The 23,721-nt window shown below is 37.5% G+C and overlaps 1 protein-coding gene across 1 annotated transcript; it reads right to left on the bottom strand.

Moving 5' to 3' along the window:
* Positions 1-894: 894 nt before the first annotated feature.
* On the bottom strand, positions 895-21,733 carry C2H18orf63 (chromosome 2 C18orf63 homolog). Its single transcript, XM_076332230.1, has 15 exons — positions 21,686-21,733; positions 20,055-20,224; positions 19,301-19,379; positions 17,892-17,948; positions 16,356-16,467; positions 15,087-15,128; positions 14,077-14,153; positions 12,563-12,672; positions 11,834-11,930; positions 11,647-11,732; positions 10,913-11,096; positions 8,710-9,786; positions 7,629-7,745; positions 5,114-5,201; positions 895-1,314 (listed from the first exon to the last, which is right to left on the bottom strand). The coding sequence occupies exons 2-14, from the start codon at positions 20,186-20,188 to the stop codon at positions 5,145-5,147; spliced, it is 2,229 nt and encodes a 742-aa protein (XP_076188345.1). The 5' UTR covers positions 20,189-20,224; positions 21,686-21,733; the 3' UTR covers positions 895-1,314; positions 5,114-5,144.
* Between the last annotated feature and the right edge of the window lie 1,988 nt (positions 21,734-23,721).

The following is a 23,721-nucleotide window of genomic DNA, read 5'->3' as shown; positions in this document are numbered from 1 at the left end:
CAGATCAGATGAAGCACTAATTTATATAGCATAGCAGAAACGCAACTGCTCTGCAGGCCCTTTTCGTATTGTAAGACAAGAAGAGGACCAATTACACAGTCAAACGTATGAAAGAGTAACCAATCCACAGCATTTGGAAAGCAGCTTTGTATACCGATTTCCAGACAAAACGTAAATATGATTTGATTTCTTGCTGAGCATATTGCTCTAATTTTTGTAATATTGGTGTTGTTTTGTATTTTTTGTATTAGGTATGAGAAAATTACACGTTGTTGAAGTGCCTGCTTCCTTTTAAACACTGGCACCATTAAATTAGAGCTATGTTAACAGTCACCATTCGAGAAAAAAAAAACAACACAAAAACCCCAAAAGTTGTCATTGTAGTAGGGCAAAATCCTGCTTTGAAAAATGAGGTAAATAAAAATACAGCTATGGCAATATAAACCTAAAAAGGTTTTCATAAAGCGCATAAAGTTCCATTGTACCAATTCCTTTCGGAAAAAAGTTTTGCAAACGTATATCCAAAGCAAGTGTTAAACTACAGTTCTATATTGTTTGAGTTTAGGAGCTAGTGTTGCGACATTTGATTCTTATTTTCCAGGTAACACAATTAATATTCACTTAAAAACAGCGATTATGGGGCAACAATCATATATATATGTATATACTTGTAACTACACCTTCAAGTAGGTCATTGAAGATACATTTATGCTGACACAATCACTTAAAGGGCACTATACACATTCTGCACGAACTGCTGAAGAATGGCGTTACCAATTAGACTTAAAAAAATCTTTTCAAGAGCAGTTTCATTTCTGAAAACGGAAGTTCATTAAAAATTATAACAAGAATTAAAGGAGCTGAAATCAAACCCAGCCTTCAGATTATTCCCCTAAGAAAAATTGTACTGTTTATTTTCTCACCATTTGACTTGACAATGAAAAGTTATTTAGGAATGTTTTCCTGATGAAACAAAGAGGCCCAGACATTGTAGCAAAGAATTAAATATAATTACATCATAAAAAGACAGACTTGAAACTTCAGAATAACTTGGAAGAACGATTAAGCGTGTAAGCAAGTACTAGGACAGACATAATGTGATTCAAAAACTAAGCAATTAGCTAAATTTTCAAATTCATTGGAGGCTTATTAACCTAAACTGTCTGGAGAAGTTCTTGGTATATGGATTCACTTGACTATATGTATTTAACCCTCAGTTTTTCATCCAGAAATGGGTACCAATGATGTGAAATAAACAGAGCAAAATTCAGAAAGCTCAGAGATCCTCAAGTATGTTAATGCCCTCCTGGGAACCTGAATGGAGGAAAACATAGAAAAAGTTTAGATCGCAAAAGAAACCGAAAGACAACCCAGAACGGTATGGTTAATACGCAGACAAAAGTTGCTGTATTTCCACATTTGTATTTCCATTCTGTTTACAAAGTTTGGATTTAGGGCATTCAAGTTAAATGTTTGCATTTTTATACAGAACAAGGAAGAATTCTCTCCTTGATAAATCTGTGGTACTACTCTCAGCTTTATCCTTCCTCTTAGGTCTGGGTTTTTAAATTCAAAGCCCTCAAAATATTACAGTCAGTTGTGGTTGTTCAGGAAGGGACTTGGATTGCAGAAGCGTACTCACACCTTCTTAACCAGCTGAGATCAGGTAGCCAAACCACATTCTTAGTTCCACAGGAAAGTAAGAGACAGAATCTTAAGAAACTATTCTTTAGCATTTTTAAATGGTCAACCGTGCAGTAAATTAGATCAACCCTAACCTGGAACAATCCTGCAGCAATGAAAAATGGACAGGATAACAGCAATAACGTTATGATAGCATCTATTTTTTGGAGTGTGTCTCAAGTATTTAGGTACCAAAAACCTACTAATGAACACAGTCCAAAGATTAGCTTTGATTAGGAAATTAATTTTCCCCCATCATAAAAGCTGCTTTTTCACTGAAAGACTAAACATTTTAGAATCTTTTTTCAGTGAAAACCCAAGTATTTTCACATCATAGAATTTCCATGAAAATATTTTCAAATTTAATTTAAATCTGTTTCTTCATAAATCCAGCTCAAGCTCTTATATATGACACCTTAAAAGGTCTTATTTTAGCCTAATATTTCACATCAAGAAAGCATTTGAAAGATGGCTCTGTTGAAATTCGTGTACCATAGCTTTCTAATCAGAAGAGAAACTCCTAAATGTTGGTTTGGGGCAATCCACCTTTTAGAAGAAACAGTCCAATAGATCTCTAGCCCTTCTATACAAAACTGCTGAGAATTTTTACTTAATTCCTGTTGCGCGGATTCCCTGCCTTCGACTTGTGTTCATACAATAACCTTACAGCAGTGGCAGCAATTACTTTCATGTAAAATAACACTATTATTACTACATGCGATGAATCTGCAGCTTCTCATTTGCTAAGTGAAATTTGGCAACTAAAACCAAAGGTCAGTATCACATGACAACACAGGAGCAGAGCAACAGGAAGAGTTCTGTGGAACAGTGGAACAGGCTTGGGAACTTCATTGCTGCTATTTTGAATATGTCTCTTCTCGCACCAATGTTTGTAATGATGCAAATCTTTCTTGGAAACCATTTTTCTCTACTAGTATACACCCTCCTTTGGAAGCTCTGCTCTTCTGCTTGGTCTTAGAAGCCAAACTTCCCTTTCACGGTAGTTTTTGACCTTGAAAAATGATAGGATGACTTCCGTTAATAAAAGACTAAGCATGGAGACTTTTTTTTTTATTTGATAGCGAATATAAAATAGCTTAATAGTCTTTATTTAAACTGAATAACTATTCAAGTCTAACTCTTGGGAAGGTTTTGAGCTCCAGATTTAGACCACCTACATCTAGCAGTCTACATATGTGTTAGATGTCAAAACTCCTATTAAATTCAACGGAAATCTAGCAGACATACCCAACAGACTCCACAGAGCTCACTCAGCAGCAGATATCCTGCCCCCACCCTACGGGCTGTGCACCTCAGCAGCCTTGGAGGTTCCACCAGCCCAATCTGCATGGCCTTGAAAAAGGACAGTGGACCCAGCATAGTCCAGACCCCTAAATACGGGGACGGGAGGGGGGAATCTCAAACTCACGCTCAATATCTAGCTACTCTCTTTATGCCAAAGAAAAGCCCGAGTGCTTCCCGAGAGAGTGGGGGTTTTTCCACATATCGGTAAAAACAGAACAAATGAGAATGATTTAGTATTAGAGTCAAATGTTCGACTTATTAAAATGTTAAATACTTCTCTTAACATACCCACTATTTTCACCAGCAAAACAAAGAAGAAAATTAGGATTATGCTGTGATTTCCTGGACAAGTTAAGAGGCTGTGCAACTTGGCACGTTAGTCATAAAAACTGACCCTTTTTGCAAGAAAATTGCAAAACAATGTTTTTATTGTCATGAATTATAGATCCAACTCCTTCCTGTTGACTACATCATTGAATTACATTGTAAGACCTTCTCACCCATAAATCTTGCTACACAGTAAATTTGAAAACTTACAAGTAATTCTCAAGCATTCAAATGAAAACATGCACTCTGAATGCACGTGTAGTAATAAATAATAAAGAAATTCAAAGCAAAACTTTTCAGAATCAAAATCGTAGGCAATTTTGATCCAATAGCAGAAGTTATTTTAGCTCTAGTTTTCTTTTTAAATCACCAACACCAATGAAGAACCCATAGCAATGGGACTCTTAGAAATCCTATTTTAAACACTTTATGGAAGATACTTTCCTCTCCAGGGTTTAAGTATCGCCTACCATGATCAACTTCCTCCTGTGGCATTTAACTCATAAATAAGAAAAAAATTATTTTTTTTTTTATTTAAGTAAAAAAAGTAAAGTTCTGACCATTCTCAAAGACACCATTACTGTTCATCTGTTCTGTTCAGTGAAAGTCACAGACTTTGGACCTACAGACATCTATGCTGAATCGCTAAAACAGATCACCTCTGAAGAAGGACCATGCCTGAACTGTCTGGCTTGAAGCAGGAGAGACGAAACGCTAGACCCACGAACAGGATATGCTGAATACTGAAGTAGGAAGGCCCCATATGGAAAGCCTCCATCCATACAACGGACTTTCTTCAGGGAAAGCAGACAACTGGTGTATATGTTGACTGGAGGAAATTTATCCACGCAAAGAAAGGAAGGACATAAAGTGCATCTCTGAGACAAAATGCACATTTGGCTACTTGTTATCACTTACGTTGAAGCCAAAAGCCAGATTAAAAGATGCACAGTTTATATTTTGCTTCTTTATTGCTATGTTTTTCCATTTGTTTCCTATAATTATGTTTTTGTGCTGTTGTGTCTGTGTGACCATCTTGCTTACATCAAAATTTTCTTTTGAATAAATATACTTCTATTTATCTCTGAAACAGTTAACTGTATAGGCTACTCCTTCCTGCAGATTTTACTACTGATAACTTGTGACAGGCATTAGGTCAATAAAACTGGTGAGTTTCATATGCTGTATGTATCCTTAGTATTCAAAGGAATATTCACAGGAAAAGCTTGTTCTATCCTGCAAGATTATTATCAACAACCACCCACGATGGGGGTTGAAATAGCTGGTCACAAAACTGAATTTATTCATTTTGTATGACAGACCATTTTGTCCTTGGATTAGATCTTAGCACCACAAAAGCACTTAGCCACCCCATTTCACGGAATGATATTAAATAATGTACATAGCTTCACTTTAATGGTTTATGGTTTTAACTTCAGCTCAGATTCAAATGAAACTCAGCAGCACAAACCCCAGGTTTATTTTAGTCTGAAAGAAAATGAGCCAATCAAAATACAAATTTAAGCCAAATTCTAAGTTCTACTAAGTACAAGGTGCCTTTGCATTTAACGTTGCTTGTTTCACCAAAAAAAGCAAAGCGTTATTTGCTAGTGTCCAATAAAACCAAGAATCTTAGCTTCTGTTACCTCTTTTTTTACTCTAGAAGCCATTTGTGTAGTAAAGCGATTCCTTTGGAGACAGCTGATATCATTATCATGATCCAAAAGAGTAGGAACTATTATAGATATGTGATGCTATTTTAATAAAGAAAAATATTTAAAATTTGTAATGAGCGTACCCAGAGTTTTCTTTCAGTACTCCAGAACATCCTAAATAGAAGGCTTACTTCTTTTGGCTTTCTTTAACTTTGAATAATCATCTTCTTTCTGTTAACAAAAAACAAAGAAACAAACAAGCAAACAAACAAAAAGGCAAAAAACAGTAAAGCAAACAAAGCAGTAATACTAAGCTAACAGCTCAACTAAAAAGTTGTTTCTGAGTGAAACGCCAAGTTGAATGATATGAGAAGTAATTAATAAAAGTTTCTATTTTCCAGTGTAAATATAATTTAAAGTATGTTTTTATGTACAGCGTGTAAATAATTAAAACCAGAGCTATTTTGAAAATACCCTTTTACATGCTGGCAGCCAAGACCTTCAAAACCAACTGATCATTTTTGGTGTCCAAACTTGAGATAATGACAAAGGCTTACTCTTCAGAGAAGTGTTTAGCAGTGTCCCCAGTCAGCACCATTGTATTTTAATCTGGAGAGAGGAGGAATCAGACTAATGAGCATTGGAGAGTCCATCCCTACACCAGTTAATAGCCAAGTCCCTCTCCTGTTCCTGAGACTCCAGCTGAAGCTTCCCTGGAGCTGTGCATCCACCTCACTTGGCTCCAGCAGTGGCAGTGCTGCACTGGCAGCGTGGCAGGCAGACAGAGAGAACTTGCTGTCTCCTGCCGCTTCCCAAAAGTAGCTTGCAGGGCTCAGGCTGGTACCTGTGCTACTCTCAGCCTGCCTGGAGAGAGAGGAATGGCATGGGGCACTTGTGGCTCATGACTAGGACAGGACAGTGCCCCTTCCCCATCCCAGCAGTGCTGCCAGACCAGCTACAAGCTCTCTGCTTGTCCAGTCTGCCCAAGCTGTAGAGCTATCTCCATGCTCACAAGCCCTAGTGTGGCCGAGTCATTCCCAGTGGCAGGCAAAGGACTTCAGCACTTAATTCGTATTATGGTGGAAGTCTCCCTTCAGTACTCAGACCCCTGGGGTCGTTATTCTTATAACCACAGTTATTTTTAGTTGCTGTTTTTCTTTTCTTCTTTGCGAGACTGACTCCTGACTCTACTGCTGTAGCATCGCGCTGCTGGGCCTGTAACTAGTGACTCAGTTGTGGCCCTGTGGAAGGGCCATTCCCAGCTGCAGGTGTATGGGGCCAGCTCAGAGCAGCTGGGCTGGCGTTTCCCACACCAACTCCTCTCTTCCCTGCTGCAGCCTGAGCTCTAGCGTATGAGTGTGTTCCTGCAGCAGGCCCCTGAGGCTGCTCTGCTGGCCCTTTCTGAACTGCACGGATAGCACAGACTGTGCTCTTTTAATTACCATTAAAAGCTACAGAATTGTCTTGTATTTGGCTTTAAAAGCATAACAAAACAAAGAGATGACAGATAAAATTTAATGTTAACAAAGGCAAATTAAGCGGAAGAATCTGAATTATGGATACATACTCTTAAGTTCTTAATCAACAGTTAATGAGTATGTTAACAAGGTAAGTTTATATATTGCAACATGCGACTAGGCAAAGGCACTTCAGATCAAGCATGGGTAATGAGACCTCAAATGGTCACGCTTGAAATGAAATACAAAAGGCAAGGGAACCTGGGTGAAAAGGGAGCTAAGTGCGTGCAACTTTTCCTCCTGGCTTATTTTGTAGAGTTATTGCACAGTATTTTCAGTTGGCTATTAGCAGAAATAATACATACAAATCTATGTAAGAAAATACAATTCTACTGAGCATTGGAGACTTGGGACCTGTTCCTTCTAATGGGCCTAATTTGTAGGTAGTAAAAACATAGCGAATGTGGTTGAAAGGAGAAGGAGGTGGAAGATACAACTGAGTTTTAAAGAACTGATATTTAGGAACAGAAGTGTAGCCCAGTGATAGGTAAAAGCAATATATAAGAATAATGAAAAAATATTTTGAAGAGGGATTTAAAAGCACACACTATTATCATTAGAGCAGCATCCAGAGGAAAAAGTATTAAAAAAAAAAAAAATTCATATTAGGAACCTATCTAATTGCTGCTGCTGACCCCATCTAGTAATACAATAACAACTTAAATATATCAAATAATTAAGAGAATATAACTTTTAAAAACCCAGAATGAATTACAAATAGCCTTTTGGAACTCATTTCTACAGAACGTGCTGAATTTAAGCACTTAAGTTGAGATACTTGCAGCGCCAATGAGAATGCCCATAGTTATATTGGGCAGGATAAAACTGTTTTCTGTGGAATCAGAAAATCTGCTTCAGAAACATATTTACATTAAGGGACATCATTAAATGCTTTCATTTTAGTAGTATCTTTTGCAGGAGACAAAATGCATGCTTGAAGTAGCAGTAACATAACCAATGGTTAAGGTTAATTTTATCCTGGTTAAGGCTAATTTTATCCACAGCAGGCTCAATAAGATTTCTTGGTTTCCCCATTTTAACTGGAACATGCTAAAATGAAAAAATTTAAATTTTCCTTTTTATCTCTTAATTCAGGTCCCTGTAGACTGGATTAAGGGGTGTATGTGTGTGGGTTTTTTACCTGTCTTCTTCTGGCACAACCTTTCTTTACAGATGCTTCCATGTTGCTCTCCCTGATTGAGGAAGTCGGTTTTGAGGTCAGTGTTTCACATGTCAGGTACTTGTTCCTTGTAATCATCTTAAAGTATAGAAGTTTATACCTTCATTAGCAAAAAAAACTCCAGTATTTTTCTACTTGTTAAAATAACCTACTTTTTCAAAAGGTGCCTTCATAACACAAAGTTGAAATAACATACCAAATTACATTTTATAGGTGAAAAAAGTGATAAGCACAACACATTTCATCCATGGGCCCAATCTGTGGGATATCATCCTCATAAAAATTGCACTGAAATCAGCTCAGCTATTTATTTTATTGAAATGCAGACAGAATCATAGAAAATTTAGATTGTAAAGTACCTCTAGGGGTCATCTAATCATAACTTCTACCCAAAACAGAGCTAACTACAAAATTAGATCACATTGCTTTGGGCCCCATCCAATCAAGTTTTGAGAATCTGAAAGGGTAACAACTCTACAACCTCTCTGTGCAACTTGTTCCAGTACTTAACCACCCTCACGCTGAAGACTTTTCTTCCTTATGCCCAGTAGGAATTTTTCCTGTTGCAACTTGTGCTTTTAGTGAAAATGTAATTAAACTTGTATTTGCAAAACTTCCACGTTTGTCTAACAGCACAATGACTTACACACACTGCAGTCATCACTACACAACTGATGAGGTTTGAGATTCCTTCCATGAATATGGTTTCATAAGACAGACTGACTGCACACTGAAAATTTCACCATGTTAACCTCACACAAATCTTGATAAACTGTCTTAAAGAAAGGAAAACTAATTATCCCACCTTAAAAGTCCCAAATAAAAAAAGTGTGTATCTCAGACAACACAGTAAATCATCTTCCCTTTCAGAAAAAAAGCAGCAGTGGCTGAAAACATTAACTTATATGGTAGAAATTTTAGAAAAGTCTATTGATAATGATGGTAGAACATGATGAAAGCCATGCTCTTTATTGCTTAACGTTGTTTCAGAACAGCTGAATTTGTGAGAACCAGTGAGAATGAGCTCTGTTATTTACCGTACCTGTTCAAAGTTAGATTTGGAATGATGACCGGTTGTCTTAGTGATATAGTTCTTAGAATGGCACACTGCTTTATTTTCTTCATTTCTGGCGATGCACACTGTATCATTTAAGACAGATTCATGAACATTTAAACCTGCTCCTTCATTTGCTCTCTTTGTTTGTTGCTGTGATAAACCAGAATTTGTCATTTCATTGTCTAATTTACAAATCTGCAAATGTACTTTCCTTGGCTGGTGTTGTTTCTCAAGAACTTGTGTGGTATTTTGACTTGCAGACTTTTTTCCCTTTCTTGCACTGGAAGTAGGAGATGCATATGTATTCAGACTCAGGTTGATGTTCAATTTCTGAAGCACTGACCCAACATTCTTAAGAAAGGAAGGGGAATTTGCCTTTTTGTGATTGACTTCACTTGAATTCCCACTTGAAGCCGAGTTACCAGAAAAATCAGAATTAGTAATTTGTCCACCAGACTCTGTTTTCCATCGAAATACAGGTATACCATGTTTTGCATATGTTTTCGCATTCATTACCTGAAGTACGCTGCTATGAGTAGGATTTTTGACTGACATATTTTGAATGGGTTTGTAAACCTGAGTTATGCTGGACTTACACACAGTCAGCACAGAAGATGAAACACCCATAATTTTTATTGGTGAATGTCTTTCAGCATTTTCTCTTTTCTTCCCATCCATTTGAGTTGTGGTCTTTCCATTCATTTGCATCAACTTTCCTTTGAAAATTGGTACAATTTTGCTGATTTTGGGGGGGGGGAGTTCAAAGGCTGAATTTACAGGGATTCCTAAAGACTTCACAGCTGGCAACTCTGGTACTCCTGATATTTGCCTATTATCCATTGATTTCTCTGTCGCTTCAAAGCTAACCTTTTCTGTACCCTTACTGCTACTCCAAAAAGTCTGTGTTTCTGGCTCTTTGATCAAAAGCTCCATCCAGTGGCTGTTTTCCATACTGCACGGTGAAGAAATTCTAGGCAAAGTCTGTTTTCTTGGAGGAGTCTGTGTTAGAGATACTTCACAAACCATCTCACCAGCCAATTTCATACACTTAGATTTTATTTCCTGCAATACAACAAGAGTTGCTAAGCTGAATGAACTGGATTTAAAAATCTGATAGTGCCACTTAATGCATCACTATATGATGTCTACCAAATATACATCACAATATATAACCATACATTTTCCTGTTTTGAATTAGAATGAACTATATTTTTAAACAATATTTTGTTGTCACCATAAATGAAGGTTTGTTTTTTCCTCCCCCCAGTTCTTTGTTTATAAACTATGCTGGAATATCGTATTTCTCAGAAGGAAAGACTTAAATTACAGTCATTATGTTGGTTTAGTCCTTTCCAATAGGGTAATGCCTAGCCCTTTTGAGGGGGTCTGCAGAGAGTTTGACTGACAGGGCTCCTCGTCTCTTAAGACTTCTAAGGGCATCTGTATTCTGAGCAAAAGACAGTTTGGATGTCTATAAAAACTGCAGATGACAAAGAGGAGCCATTCTAGCTTTGATCACTGAAGAGACATAAACAGGAACTGCTTTCTGAAAGAGGATTATAGTATTTTAGAATCTCTGCAATTTCTGTCGCTATTCTTTGTTCAGAATTAATTACTTCATTTCTTCTTTCGCACACTACTACCAAAGAAATTTGAGTCTCAGTCTTTGTCACAACCTCAAATTAAAAGAGTTTTGATTGCTTGCCTCCTTTCCATCACCAGTCATGGAGTAAATCTTACAGCTTGAGTGTTTTTAAATGCATAAGTCCACAGAACTTTATATTTTTCTTGGTTTGTTTTTTTTTAAATAAATTGCAATAATAGTAGTAATAATAACAATAAAAATAATAATAATAATAATTATTGTTGTTGTTGTTGTTGTTATTATGGAAGAGGTGTGAGAAATTTCTGGATATCCAACTGTAAAATAAGGTCTATAGAACTGCAAATATAGCAACTAATTAACACTGTCCAATTCTTCAATGTATTTGTGATGTGAACAACAACATAACAATGGCAAATAGCAATATAATATTTAATTACACATTTAATTAAAAGCTACATGATTGATAGTTGTTTGTTGTGAAAAGCATAGTTTTACGCTCTTACTGTGTTCTGAATATGATAAAGACCACTTCACACCATGAACAAAGTACATGCCATTAATATGTTTATAAAAAAACCTTACACGCACCGGAGCCCTGGAGAGTTCCTGTGTAGCATAAAGTGCTTTACTTGTCATCTTTACTGGAAATCCACATAGATGTGAAAGATTACACTTCATGTCAGAAAGAAAAGAGTTCAACACTCTTTCTGAATCTGTTCTAGGGAAATACTGCACTGGCTGGCTTCGAATGCAACTTAAAGGGTACCTGAGTAAGTGTTCAGGGACACATAACAAGTTTCTTTATGTTTCTATAATTATGAATCATCCTTTGTTGAGCGTGAACACGTCTAAAGCTTTTTGAAAAAAGGTGAACAAAAAGCACTAATGGACTGAAGCTTATAAAGTTATGGGACTTCAACATGATTATACCATACTAATCTACCACAGTAAAGATTACTCAGTATAAGTAATCCTTAGTCTAGTCTTTCCTAGCAAGAAAATTCTCTCTAAAACAAATCTTTGTTGGCCATATTTTTACAGGAATTTAACTTTTCCTTTTACATCACCATTTAGAGTGGCATTATCATGTTTACAGAAGCTGTGAAGCAAACTGATCTATTTGACTTACTATTATTCAGTACTAGGACAAAGAGACTTGACTAAATATTTTGTTCCAATTTGTCTAGTGAAACAAGTCTCCACTGATTTCTATGAAATTATGAAAGAAGAAAATGTGGTACAATCAAAAATGAAAATTTAGATCTTCGCTAGAAGTGTAGTAGAGGAAATGTAACAAAAATATTCTGAAAGGATACGTAAAGAACCTTTCCCCTATTGGCTTGAAGTAAACACTGAAGTATATTTTTGTCTCTTCAAGATCTTCTGGAAGAATATATCCGTACTTAAAAAAAAAAAACAAACCACAAATGTGTATTACAAATACAAATTCAATAGGTACAAAAAAGGGAGGGAAAAACGAAAGCAGTCTATATTGTTTCTTACCAGATTCTTCCAGTGCATCTGAAATTCTTTATGTGAACGGAAAGGAGATTCTGGAGGAATTATGTGGCTGACGTTTATGATCTGACCCATTTTCATGCTGTGCATAGGTAAAGAAGGGATGCTTAGAAAGTGTGTCATAAAACTCAGCTGAAAATATACCAGACTTTTTTTTTTTGGGAAAAAAAAAGTAAATCTTATTTTTGGCATTGAAAGTATTTATGAATTATTTTTATGTTTTGAGGACTAATACCTTTAGCTCATAAGTTTATGACACTTGGCACCTACGAGTCCGATTTCTCTTGTCTGTAATACTCACTAGCAGTGAATGTAGAACAAAAGCAAATATATCATTACTTCTCATATTTTTCTGATGAAAATCATAGGTGAAAATACAGGTATTTTGTGGCAAAGGTGGAAATATGTTTTTTCTTTAAATCAACACTTTCTGCTAAAATTATATTTGAGAAAAATTAATGCTCTTGCATATCACAGAAGAAGCAGAGGGATTACTAGAATTGAAATAATATTTAAATGTGTAATTTATGATTCACTGATTAATTTTTCTCATTTTTCGTAACATTGAGACAATAAAAGTAAAAAAGAAAGATTCCTGAACGTAAAACAGGCTGTAAAGCAGAAGTGTTCTTATCACTAGTATCAAATTCACAATTTGTATGGCAAACATTCCAGGAAATGTTTGTTTCTACTGAAATGTAAACAGACTCCTACCTTGGCAAAACATAGCACCAGTTACTTAATATGGAATGTTGGTGAATAACTGTATTTTCACTGCTGTCAAACAGCTTTAAGGTGTTTGCTGAAATATCAAAATCTCCCAGCTTAAAACAGAAAAAAAAAAAGTTATTTGCAAATATTTCTACAGCAGTACAAAACCAAAATTTTCAAAAGTAATTGTGTATCACAATACACTGAAGCTTATACATCATTATTCTCTTATGAGCTCTCACAGACTGCTTATTTCAGAAGATATTTCCATTATTAAATTGCAAACTATCTTATGTTAGAGCCTACACTTCCAAAAGTTATGCAAGTACAAGGTTTAAAGGTTACTTAAATCAGTGAGATTTAAACTTTGTTTTAATAAGGAAGAGTACAGAAGGAATTTCTCAAATTGTCTCACTTCCATGCACATTTTTTAAAATTCAAATCAGGAACCTGTGTTTGACAGTCTAGTAACCGCATATGCCACCTTGCCTAATCAAGTGCAAAGATCCAAGCAACAAAATTAATGGGACATATAGTTTCACCCTGTGAGAAGTCAAAAACCACCACACATTTTCACAATGTGGAAATATTTGACTGTAGGGGCCAATCAAACACTGAGATTTGAGAAACATTTTCTCTCTCTATGGTCTACCAGGCTTTGCATTTATTCACTGACAAGAAAATCTGGCCATTTCTGTTTTAGAAAGTATTAAAATGATCAAACTGATGATGAAGCCACATCATGATTACTTCCATCATTGCTTTGTGTCATTTTGGAATTGGATTCCTAAAGATAGCTTTAATGTTTATGCTGTCCAAGTAGGTCACAGAAGAAATCCTATTCTTTTATTCTAAGAAAGAAGAGTTTGGATCAGAAATACTTATTTTGGAAGAAACCAGCAAGCCTGACAAATATGCCCCTGTATGTATGGACATATTCAACAAAAGTGACATGACTGTCAGAAAGGATGGTAACTTTTCAACCTCAACCATGATTTCTTAAACAATTTATTAATTATGCTTTTATGCAGCATAATCCAGGCTGCTCCCGGATTTTGGATGCTGCATAGAAAATGAAGCAGATTCCAGAATAATTATATACAGGGACTTTAAACATAGTGCTGACAACTGAACTGTAGCCTCACTTTTAAGATGTTACTCAAAACTGTCTATGTATTACAGTGAGACAGTGAATGCCTTCTAGAAAACACTGCTAGAAGGAAATTTAGAATCATAAAGACACTTTAGTACTATAATCTATTAGCATTTTTGAAAGATCTCTTAATTAGTCTAGAATCTCAATTTTACAATGCTTGCTAGAATGCATCAATACAGATATAATATGGATGTTATGCACTTAGAGCAGATGCAGATAGTCAATGAATATGATTACTCTCTTAATACAAGCAGAAATAAGCACTTCTATCCCCACCATGCTAATTGCGAGTCACCTAACAGAAAAGAAGATGAAGATTAATAAGACAAATACAGTCATAGAAAATATAACTGGTTTATACCTCAGCGGGTGGCAACCGAATTGAGCAAGCCTCCACACTGATGCAAAGCTGTCTCTCTGATACATTGAGGTCTATAACTACCATAAAAACAAAGCACAAAGCCCTGTTTTGAACTACAGTTCATCTGTTAGACAGAAAGCTAAACCAAATGTTTATTTAAAGTAATTGTTAGTCAAACTGCTGCATTGGAAAATCAAAAGGCTAGACTTCCTCAGCATGGAAATTAAAATAAATTTCATTTTAACTGTGAAAAATTAAAATAATAATGAATTGCCGTCTATACAGTACACCTCCCTAGGAACTCATGGCTGTCCATGCAACTGGATGCTTGATACTCATATCCTTGATACACAAAGACCCATTTTCAAAGCAAATGTAGTTATTATAACCATTGGCTGTACTGAGACATCTAGCTCAGTATTATGCATCCAGAAGTGGTCAATAGGAAAGACTACATGAGCAAGGCAAGCATCTATTGACACATCTCCAGAACATCCACCCAGCTCTGAGCAAGCTCTAGCACAGGAACTGAATGTATTATGTTCTTAACACTTGTCCCAGTTACAAATTTAGGCTTCAATATCCCCAAATGTAATCTTTAACTTTTATACTGGAATAAAAATATCACTTTGTAATTTTTGCAATAGCTAAGCAGCATGCTTGTGACTTAACTTTTGTGAACAGCAAATGTAGTACATATAGGACAGTCACTTTAGCTTGTTTTCCTATCTATTATTATGGAACTTTCACACCACTTGCAAGACTCCTAATTTGAGGCAAGTGCATTTAATTGTAATAATTATAACTTTAAAATGGTAAATTTCAATCTATGGCTGTAGATTAATACTAGAAAAATTACCTTTTTTGTGGGCAATTTTTCAAAGGTGCAGTTGAGCTGACAACTATTGCATACAGAATACCATCTGCCATCAAGTGTATTGTGACTGAGGTTATTTCAGAATGAAAAACTTGCTTTCACAAGTTTACCATGAACAGAATATTGTACTTACCAACAGCATTTTGCTTTCCTGACTGAGACAAAAAATCTTTTCCTTAATAAATAAAATAGATAGACATTATTTTCTAAACCATGTGCCCAATGTCTTTATGCAAAGCAAAAGGAGAAATCACACAGTTTTGTTTGTGTTTGTCACGAATGCTGAAAGGTTTGTTCTTTTTAAGGAGAGAAAAAACCCTGTATCAATTAACTTTTCACTCATTCGTTAACATCTTATATAAAAAAGAGAAAGATATGAAAGTATATTAGTCGTCAGCAATTTATATATAATTTTTTTCCTCCCAGTAAGGAATTTATACATAGAACTATTTTTAATTGACTAACAGTTAATATATTTCTCAGGTTCAAAAGCAAATCTGTGTAGTATTACTACATATTTTACCATCTATCACCAGTTTTGCCCAGCTTTAGCAACATAGCTGATTAGACAAGCTGCAGGTACCAGGGTCACATTGCTGTTAGTCAATGTCTTTCACTGAAACCAGTTTTATATCACCTACCATCTAGCCCTCTACATCTAGCTGCTATTCCTGAGTAAGTTGATTTCATTCAGAGCACTACATATTTTGAAGATACTGAAAACAAGATACTGTTAATATTGTGACTGGAAATAAGACAGTAACATATACACTTTTCTCAATGTATATTTGGAATGATTTATACAGTTGCTCAGCTCAATAAGAGCACACCACAGTATCTGAAACACATCTGTTTTTCCATACTGTGGTAATTCACTTTTATCCTACACAGGAGTTAGTAGAGAGATGTCAGGCAAAGGAACTACCATCTAAAAAGACAGAGCTTGGTAGGAGGAGGTGGTCTGACAGGAAAACACTTCTGTATTAGAAGAGCATGCAAACCATGTGCAGAAGCGCCACTGATGAAAGCACGAACCTGAAAAACAGGCCCAATTTTTAGCAGACATTTACTGTCCAACTATATTTGGTTTGGAAATTATTGATCTGGCATGTTGCGTTCAGTTGAAATAATTATTTGATCTGTTACAAAGATGAGGAGGAAGATGAAAAAGTGAATGATACGTACATTCAGATTGTTAACTTGAATCATTGAACTTGGATAAAGGAACAATAAAAATGCAATCAGAAAAAAATCATAGGATAAACGAATGAAATAATTGAATATAATGAATGAAATAATGATGGAATTGAAATAATAATGGAAATAAAATTATGGAAAATAAATGCAACAATAAAGAACTGAAAACTAAATGTTTGATCCCTGACCCAGGTGAGTCAAATACCTTGCACCAAGAGATGACCAGCCTTGTTCCATCTGGGTGCAAGTCTGGCTGTAAGTGTGTAGGAGAGACAGGTTTGGAGAATGGCTGGACTAACTGTTTGCGGTGCTTCCAGCTAATAACACCAGTGAGAAAAGAAAAATATATTATTAATAATTTAACTTTTTTTTTAAAGGCTTCAGTCAAAATTTAATGAAAGATACTGCTACTGCATCTTGGAGCCAAATCCTAGTATATGTTACACATCTTTACTTTTCATCTACTTAGCTACAAGAAGTTAGCACAATATTTGATGTAGGCATTTAGATATCATGCATCATCAAAGGTGCACTACAATTCATTTAATGTTTTCACAGGCTGATAATAGACTTGAGGAAAAGATTTATTTAACTATATGGAGTACTTTACTAGATATGCATCTCTTTCCAGACAATAGGCACAAGATGCAAAATTTGCATATATTAACTCTGCTGTTAAACTCAAGACCAGAGACATTTTCTTGGAATCACAAGAACAATAGATAAATGTAGCTTTGTCCACCCAGCAGTACTACCTGCCTGATTGCTTGCCTGTCCCACATAGCTTTCTGCTGACAGTTAGCATTAGTCAAGAAAAAGAAACTAATAACAATGGGTTAAAAAGAGTTAACTAATACACCTCCAAGAGGATGTTTCTAATGAGATCCTGCGAGAATCTGCTTGCAGCTCATGGTTATTAAATATAATACTTTGCACCACTAATCTGCTGGTGTTGGAAAATCTAACGATGACAGGTCAGTTACACATATCAACATAAAGCAATTTTGTAAGGTAAGCATATTTGCACAGTATATGTCTTACTAATCCAGATATGCATTTACACTTCTTGGAACAAAGAAAAATAAACCCAGCTGGCTGTGCAAATGAATCTCGAGAGCTACTGGCTTTGCTTACAATCAGTCTTTTGACTCAGCAATTTTAGTGCGTCCACACATACATTCATAAAACCCACAAATATTGCATACTATAAGACGGTAAAGCATAATGGTCTAAAAATATATCAGCTGTTAAGCTCATGGGTTCCATTTCTTCTCTACGTTTTTGTTTTGTTTCTCTGAGACTATCCTATACAGGCTGGATAAACCCAAAATGTGAATGGGGAGATAGTTCAGATGTCTGCACAGCCCCACCCGTGGAACCTATAGGGCACACGCAAAAGGGGTGACACCAGCAGGGGAGCTGCAGGTCTTTGGCCCTAAGGGCAGGTCTGTCGTTGCCTCGAGGTCGAACCCTAACGCCACTGAGCAGGATCAGAATCCCACTGCAGCAGAGAAAGCTAGTGAAATTGCTCAGGAACTTCTTAAAACCTTTGACTCTGACAAAGTATACTTACTATACTCGCATTTGTAAGAGACATTTTGTCTATAGGACAGACTTTTTTACCCTGAAACTTGGCTTCTGTACTGCAAATTGCATGTCCTATGGAAAATCTCATCTCTTGCAGCAGCAATTGCAGACAAGCGTAACAATCTTAAGAACTGTGACATCTTTCAGCACTTACGGTAGCTCCTTGTTTCTCTATGTAGGCTTGGCATATTCCTGATTTGTAAAATGATATCTAAAAATAAAAAAAAAAATCAAGTGTGTGAAATTTAGCAAATCATAAATTAAATTCAGGTCCATCAGTGACTTTGCCTAAGAAAAACATGCTAAGGAATAGTGAAAGCAAACACCGTTTCCTGTATTTTAAAGGAGAATGAGAACTAAAATTTGTTCAGGCATTTGTCAGAGTGTAATCTCATTTCCAGCTAAAGATACATTAACAAGCAAGCAAAAGACTGCCCAAAAGAAAATCGTGGAACTCTTCCCCTGCTGCTCTCATTGTGCATTGGGTGGCATCTTATCAACTGAATCCATTCTGTTCCACAAAAGGTTCACCATCCGAAAAGGCCATTTCATCAAAAGAGTAGATGACATAAGCTGTCATCTACATTACTAATGCACAAATATAAAAGTTTAAATGACATAATTTTACTTATCCTTGATCCTCAAACAAAACACTTCTTAGAGAAACATGTGTGTATGTGTGATGGATACACTTGACTTTTAGCCGTACTTTCGTTCAGGCTGACCAAGAAGCAACAGGCAAGTGAAGGTGTCTTGAAAAATATTTCGAAAGGTGGTTTCGAAACCCAAAAGTACAAAATAACCAAAGTACAGAACAAGATATCAGAGCTAAACCGAAGACATGTCTTGTCTATACTGTTAGCTAGCAGTCAACTACTTCACCCTATAAACATTAAAATCAGGATGGGCCCAATCTGAGCTCTCCCTGATAGGCAGCTGGCTTGCACTCCAGGTGACTCTCCCCTTGAGCAGGGACGCCTCGCAAGATTACAGATCCCTTACCTGAGACTAAGAGATCTTTCCTTACCCAAGGCAGAGAGATCCCTTACCCGCTACAGGTCCTCGGTAAGTGACTGATAGCATGCTGAATTAATACTATGAAGCATTACTAATCCATGTAGCTACTCAGATATTATAAACATTGTATGGATAATTCCATTAGACATGAATTGTTGACCAAGTCTGAGACTACGATTGGATCCAGCCCCACCTAGGCTCCAAAAAGGAGTTTAGAAAGCAAGGGGGTCCACTCTGAACCTGGTGACTCAACAGGAGGGTCCTCTCTACTCTTCACGCCTCTGGTCTCTGTATGAGTCAGAATGACTCAATTTTCCTTTCTATGTTTCTTCCATGCAGTAATTAATAAGGTGAACCTTGCCATCGAACTTATTAAACCTTGTCAAACCACCCTTAAAACTTTGTTAAATAAACTTATTGAACTCTGTCAAATTATTATTTTACCTCAATAAAACATATTGCTGCTTCTCTCTTTTGAGTGAGGTGCATTCTGCTCATCTGCAACAGTATGTAACTACATATACTTATTTACACAGTGATACTGACCGCCATTACAACTGAAATTTGGTTTAGTGTTCCAATAACAGGTGCAGAAAGGATGTCTTGATGCAGGAACAATAACTGTCTATAAAAAAAAAAGAAAAAAATTCAAAAATAATTTTCCGTACTTGATTTTCTCAGCTTAAATTTATTTTCCTCACCTTCTGCAAACATAACACATTCCATTTTTAATGGGTTTCCAGTGGTTCAGTATAATATATTGGACTAGTCCAAGTCACTTGCTCTTAACCCACTCACAGTGGTCTAAGACAAAGACTACAGGCCTTTGGCACATGAACAGAACTCTCCAAAAGTGTTCCTTTTGGCAGAATTTCTCTTTTCTTCCCTTTCCTATTAAAGGGAATGACATAATTCTTGGTGAACACTAAGAAGCGTACATATGCTTTCCGAGTATTCTTTTCACTCAGTCTCAACCTACACAAAGCAATACAACAGCTCAAAAGATGTACCTAAAGCATTTCAACTTTGCAAGTGAACACAGATTAACTATTTATTAATTTGAAGTAGGTGGCCTTGTTAGTTTTAGCTGATGACATTTAAAACATAATAGAAATGTGTTTTTTTCCCCAATAGCCAGCGAGTCCCCCACCAAAAAAACCCGTTTTGAACAATTTTATACTGTTTGTTGCCGATAAGAATTTTGCTGATTTTATTACAGTTAATTCTAGTACTGCTAATAAAATCTTTGAATAACAACCACCAACAGCTTCTGAAAATAATAACCCTCAGAATTCTTCACCTGCAAATCTTTATCTGTGTACTCCTTGTCTCAGTTTCCGGTATCTGAGAACTTAGTCTTACTGTAGTGGCACAGAGTTTCTGTAGCTCTGGCAGACTGACAAAGAACAGAGACTGGTGCCTGGTGTCATTCATGTTATATTGTTGATTGCCCCAAAGCGACACCTGGGTCTTAAAAGAAAAAAAATTAATTCATTTTTATAAGGCAGATATTTGTGTACAGAACTTTATAAGTATATGGTATCAGGTAAATGAATAAACAATTATCTTCTGCTTAAGATTAGGTAGGCAATATAACACAATTTGGTCAACTAAAACAGACGGCTCAATAAACTTTTGCTATAAATAATGCATTATACTTGAAAAAATAATTATTTACAAGAGTCAAAATATTCAGAGTAAAGACAAAGACAAAAGCATCCTTTTTATCTTCTTCTCAGCCTATGTTGGGGCTGGAATCTATCTGGGATCCAAGAGCCGAGGAATCCCTCTGTTATGTTGGTCCCCTCCTGTGTGGCAAGAAAGTTTAATTCCCAGGAGCTCAACAGCAATCTCCTCACTAAGCCATACAAAGACTGTGGCCGGCCCATCGGAGAGAAGGAAAACCACAGAAACACAGAGGCACACTGGAAATCTTTTCCTTTTTTCGGAGGACCAGGGTCCCTTCCTAGTGGTACAGGGAACTTGTGAGCTCCCTGCTTAAATCCATCTCTCTTCTCAAGTGACAGGTGAACACCGTATTCTAACGTGTGCAGAACTGAGTACAGTCTTACATCGGACTGAAAGCTGTACTAATCCAGAATCGCATTCAGCTATATTGCTAATAATGAACACAGACAATTTGTTCTGCCATTCTTGCTCTCAAAGGAGAAGTGTATGAAGAACAGCATTTTGTCTTGGTGGGAATTTTTAGTAAGTACACTCCTACATACTTATCGAAAGATGAAGAAAACATAGCTGGTATTTGGAGTGGAATGTGATTAGACGTATAGTGGTTCTACCAAAGCTGTCTCTCACATCCTAAGCTTTGCCTTATAATAGAAATTACTGACTATATTTTGTGTTCAAGAGTATGAGGCAGTTTTGGGCTCAGGCCACAATCATTATCTTGACGTGCACATGACCTGATAGTTCATGCAAAGTTAGAATACAGACTACATGTATGTTCATTGCCATACCACTGAGCAGGTGTGCTGCAACTCGGTCATTTTTGGAACTTCCTAAAAAGCACCAAGAAGAAGAACTGGAAGAACCAGAATTTCAGACTGAGAATGTGATCCTTTGATGCAATACTAACAAATTTCATGTGAGTGGGAGTAATAGGAAATTATGGCTGTTATCCGGCCTGTTGGATGCCTGTTGTACACTCCTATGTATTGCAGCACAGGCCAGGCTCAGTGTAAAGGAACTAGAATATTTATGACAAAAAAGAACATCTAACGTTTCATTATTCAAAGAAAATACACCTTTTACCTACAGCACCTTTCTCAATCAAAGTGTTTCAAAGAAAAACAGGCAGGTAGAAAGTCTGCTTGTTATGAAAAGCCAGGAACAAACACTGCACATCAAAAAAAGCTGTTTTAATAGTTCTCCCCCTCCAAACCCTAAAACCCTTTTGGGAAATGGTCTTACCAGCACAGTGAAGATAGCAATAAATATTTTGTTTCCAAATTTTATGAAGTCACCAGGTATTCACCTGAAAAGCAATTTTGCAAATCGTGATCAAAAAATTATGAACTGGAAACATTTTTTAAGAAACAATGTCAAAGATTGCTTTGCTGTTCTGATTTTGCTTTGCCTCGCTTACAGTGTAACACATTAAAAGATTAACCTCAGTCATATGCTAGAAAAATCACAAGATCAGTGTTTTATAACTGTAATTTTAAAGAAAATAACATGTTTCTTTGTTTCTTACCCTTAAAGGAAAACACATTTCAATTTTTTTCTAGCAGTCATGAAAAGTAGATTTTTTTAAAATGCCAGCCAAGATTATCACTTCATCAGAGAATTCCAAAAGCTACCGCTTAAGGGAAAGGACCATTTTAAACAAATGAGAAAAAAATCTTGTCCGTTTGCAAACATAGACAAGAAAGGCTGGGTCCTCAGCTTTCATAATGTTTAAAAGAATCCTAAATGGCCAACTGGGGATTTTTGTGGCAAAGACATTGTAAAAAACATGCTGCAACGCTCCAGTGATCTGCTTGCTGTTTGACGCCAACTCCCCTGTGGGAAACACTCATTGTATTCAGTGTAAGTTAAATCTTCCCAGTCATCTTAAAAGCTAATGGGACAGAGTGCTTGCAAATGGCTTCTCCCTTCAGGGGAGAGGATAAAGAGAGAAGTACCAGTTAACATAGAACTACCAGTTATAAATCATAGGAAATAAACGCAACTGCCTTCTGTACAAGTAGGAGAACTTAACATGTGTGGGAGAAATTACATCTTTAGATGCTGACAATCACAACACGTGAACTTGAAACCACCACAGAGACCCTGCTAAGCTGAACATGACATCAGTCAGAGAATGAGTATTGCTGGTTTTCTGTCAGAATGGACACATAAATCACAGAGCTTGGCGGTGATATTTGTTATTTTCAGTAACGACCTGGAAGATGGAATGAAGAGCCTCCTTATTAAAGCTGAGAACGACACCAAGCTGTGAGGGACAGCAGCTACTTTTCCCGTTAGGCTGACTGTAATGAACTAGAGACAGGATCTGAAGATTGCGGTGGCATTCAGTGAGGAAATATGAAGCTGTCCTGCACACTGATAACCAACAGCACACACGCAGGGTACAAAACAATTACCTAAGCACCAGCTTCGAGGAAAGGGGTCTCGACAGGTCACGTTGGGTAAATTTTACGTCACTGAAGTTATGCTGTAAACAAACCTCACAAAAAAACCCCGGCCTGTGATCACACCAGAGCTATTGCTGTTGAGGCACCCAAGTAGCATATGGACATTACCCAGCGCTGGTAGCGCAGTGCGGGGCACTGCCGTGAAGGGGATGGGGGGTTCTATTCTGGCCCAACAAGCAAAGCCATCAAACACATCTGAGGCCAGAGTGAAGGAGACAGGTTTTAGCTTGAAGAACACTGAAGGAAAACAGGGTGGCAGGCGGGTGAAAGGGCATCACCAAGAGAAGGGGAAGGCGCTGCTCCCTGAGCCCTCAGCCCACCTGGCAGCAAGGCAGGCGGGGGCGAGGGGGCGTCACGGCTAAGCCTCGGCTCAAGGCCCCCGGCAGAGTTCTCCCAAGGCAGGGCGAGGGGCTCCTGCGACAGCCGGGAGGTTTTAAGAAGCGCTTTTGTAAGGAAGCGCTTCTGGCAGGGACGCTCCTCAAGCCGCCTCCGCCGGGCTCCCTCACGGGCTAGGCGGGGCCCTGCCCCTCCCCGCGCGCTTCCCGCCTTTCGCGCGAGGAACTGCTGCGCGCGGGGCGGCTGAAGGCACAGCCGCCTCCGGAGAGACGGCTCGGCGCCCTCCCGAGGGGGCACAGCGGCCGCCGGCGCTCCAGGGACCCCGGTGAGGGGACCCCGCAGGGCCCTACCGGCAGGGGTTCGAGGTTACCGGGGGCGGGCGGGCGGGTCGCGTGTGTGACTTCCCTGGCCTAGCGGAAAACCGGGCAAGAGAGGGCAGGGTGCTCCCTGCCGGCACGGGAGGTGCCCGCCCGC

This window comes from Aptenodytes patagonicus, chromosome 2 (genome assembly GCF_965638725.1).
Source record: "Aptenodytes patagonicus chromosome 2, bAptPat1.pri.cur, whole genome shotgun sequence".
NCBI lineage: Eukaryota > Metazoa > Chordata > Aves > Sphenisciformes > Spheniscidae > Aptenodytes > Aptenodytes patagonicus.
The sequence above is the reverse complement of the archived record's forward strand: the minus strand, read 5'-3'. Positions and strand labels throughout refer to the sequence as shown.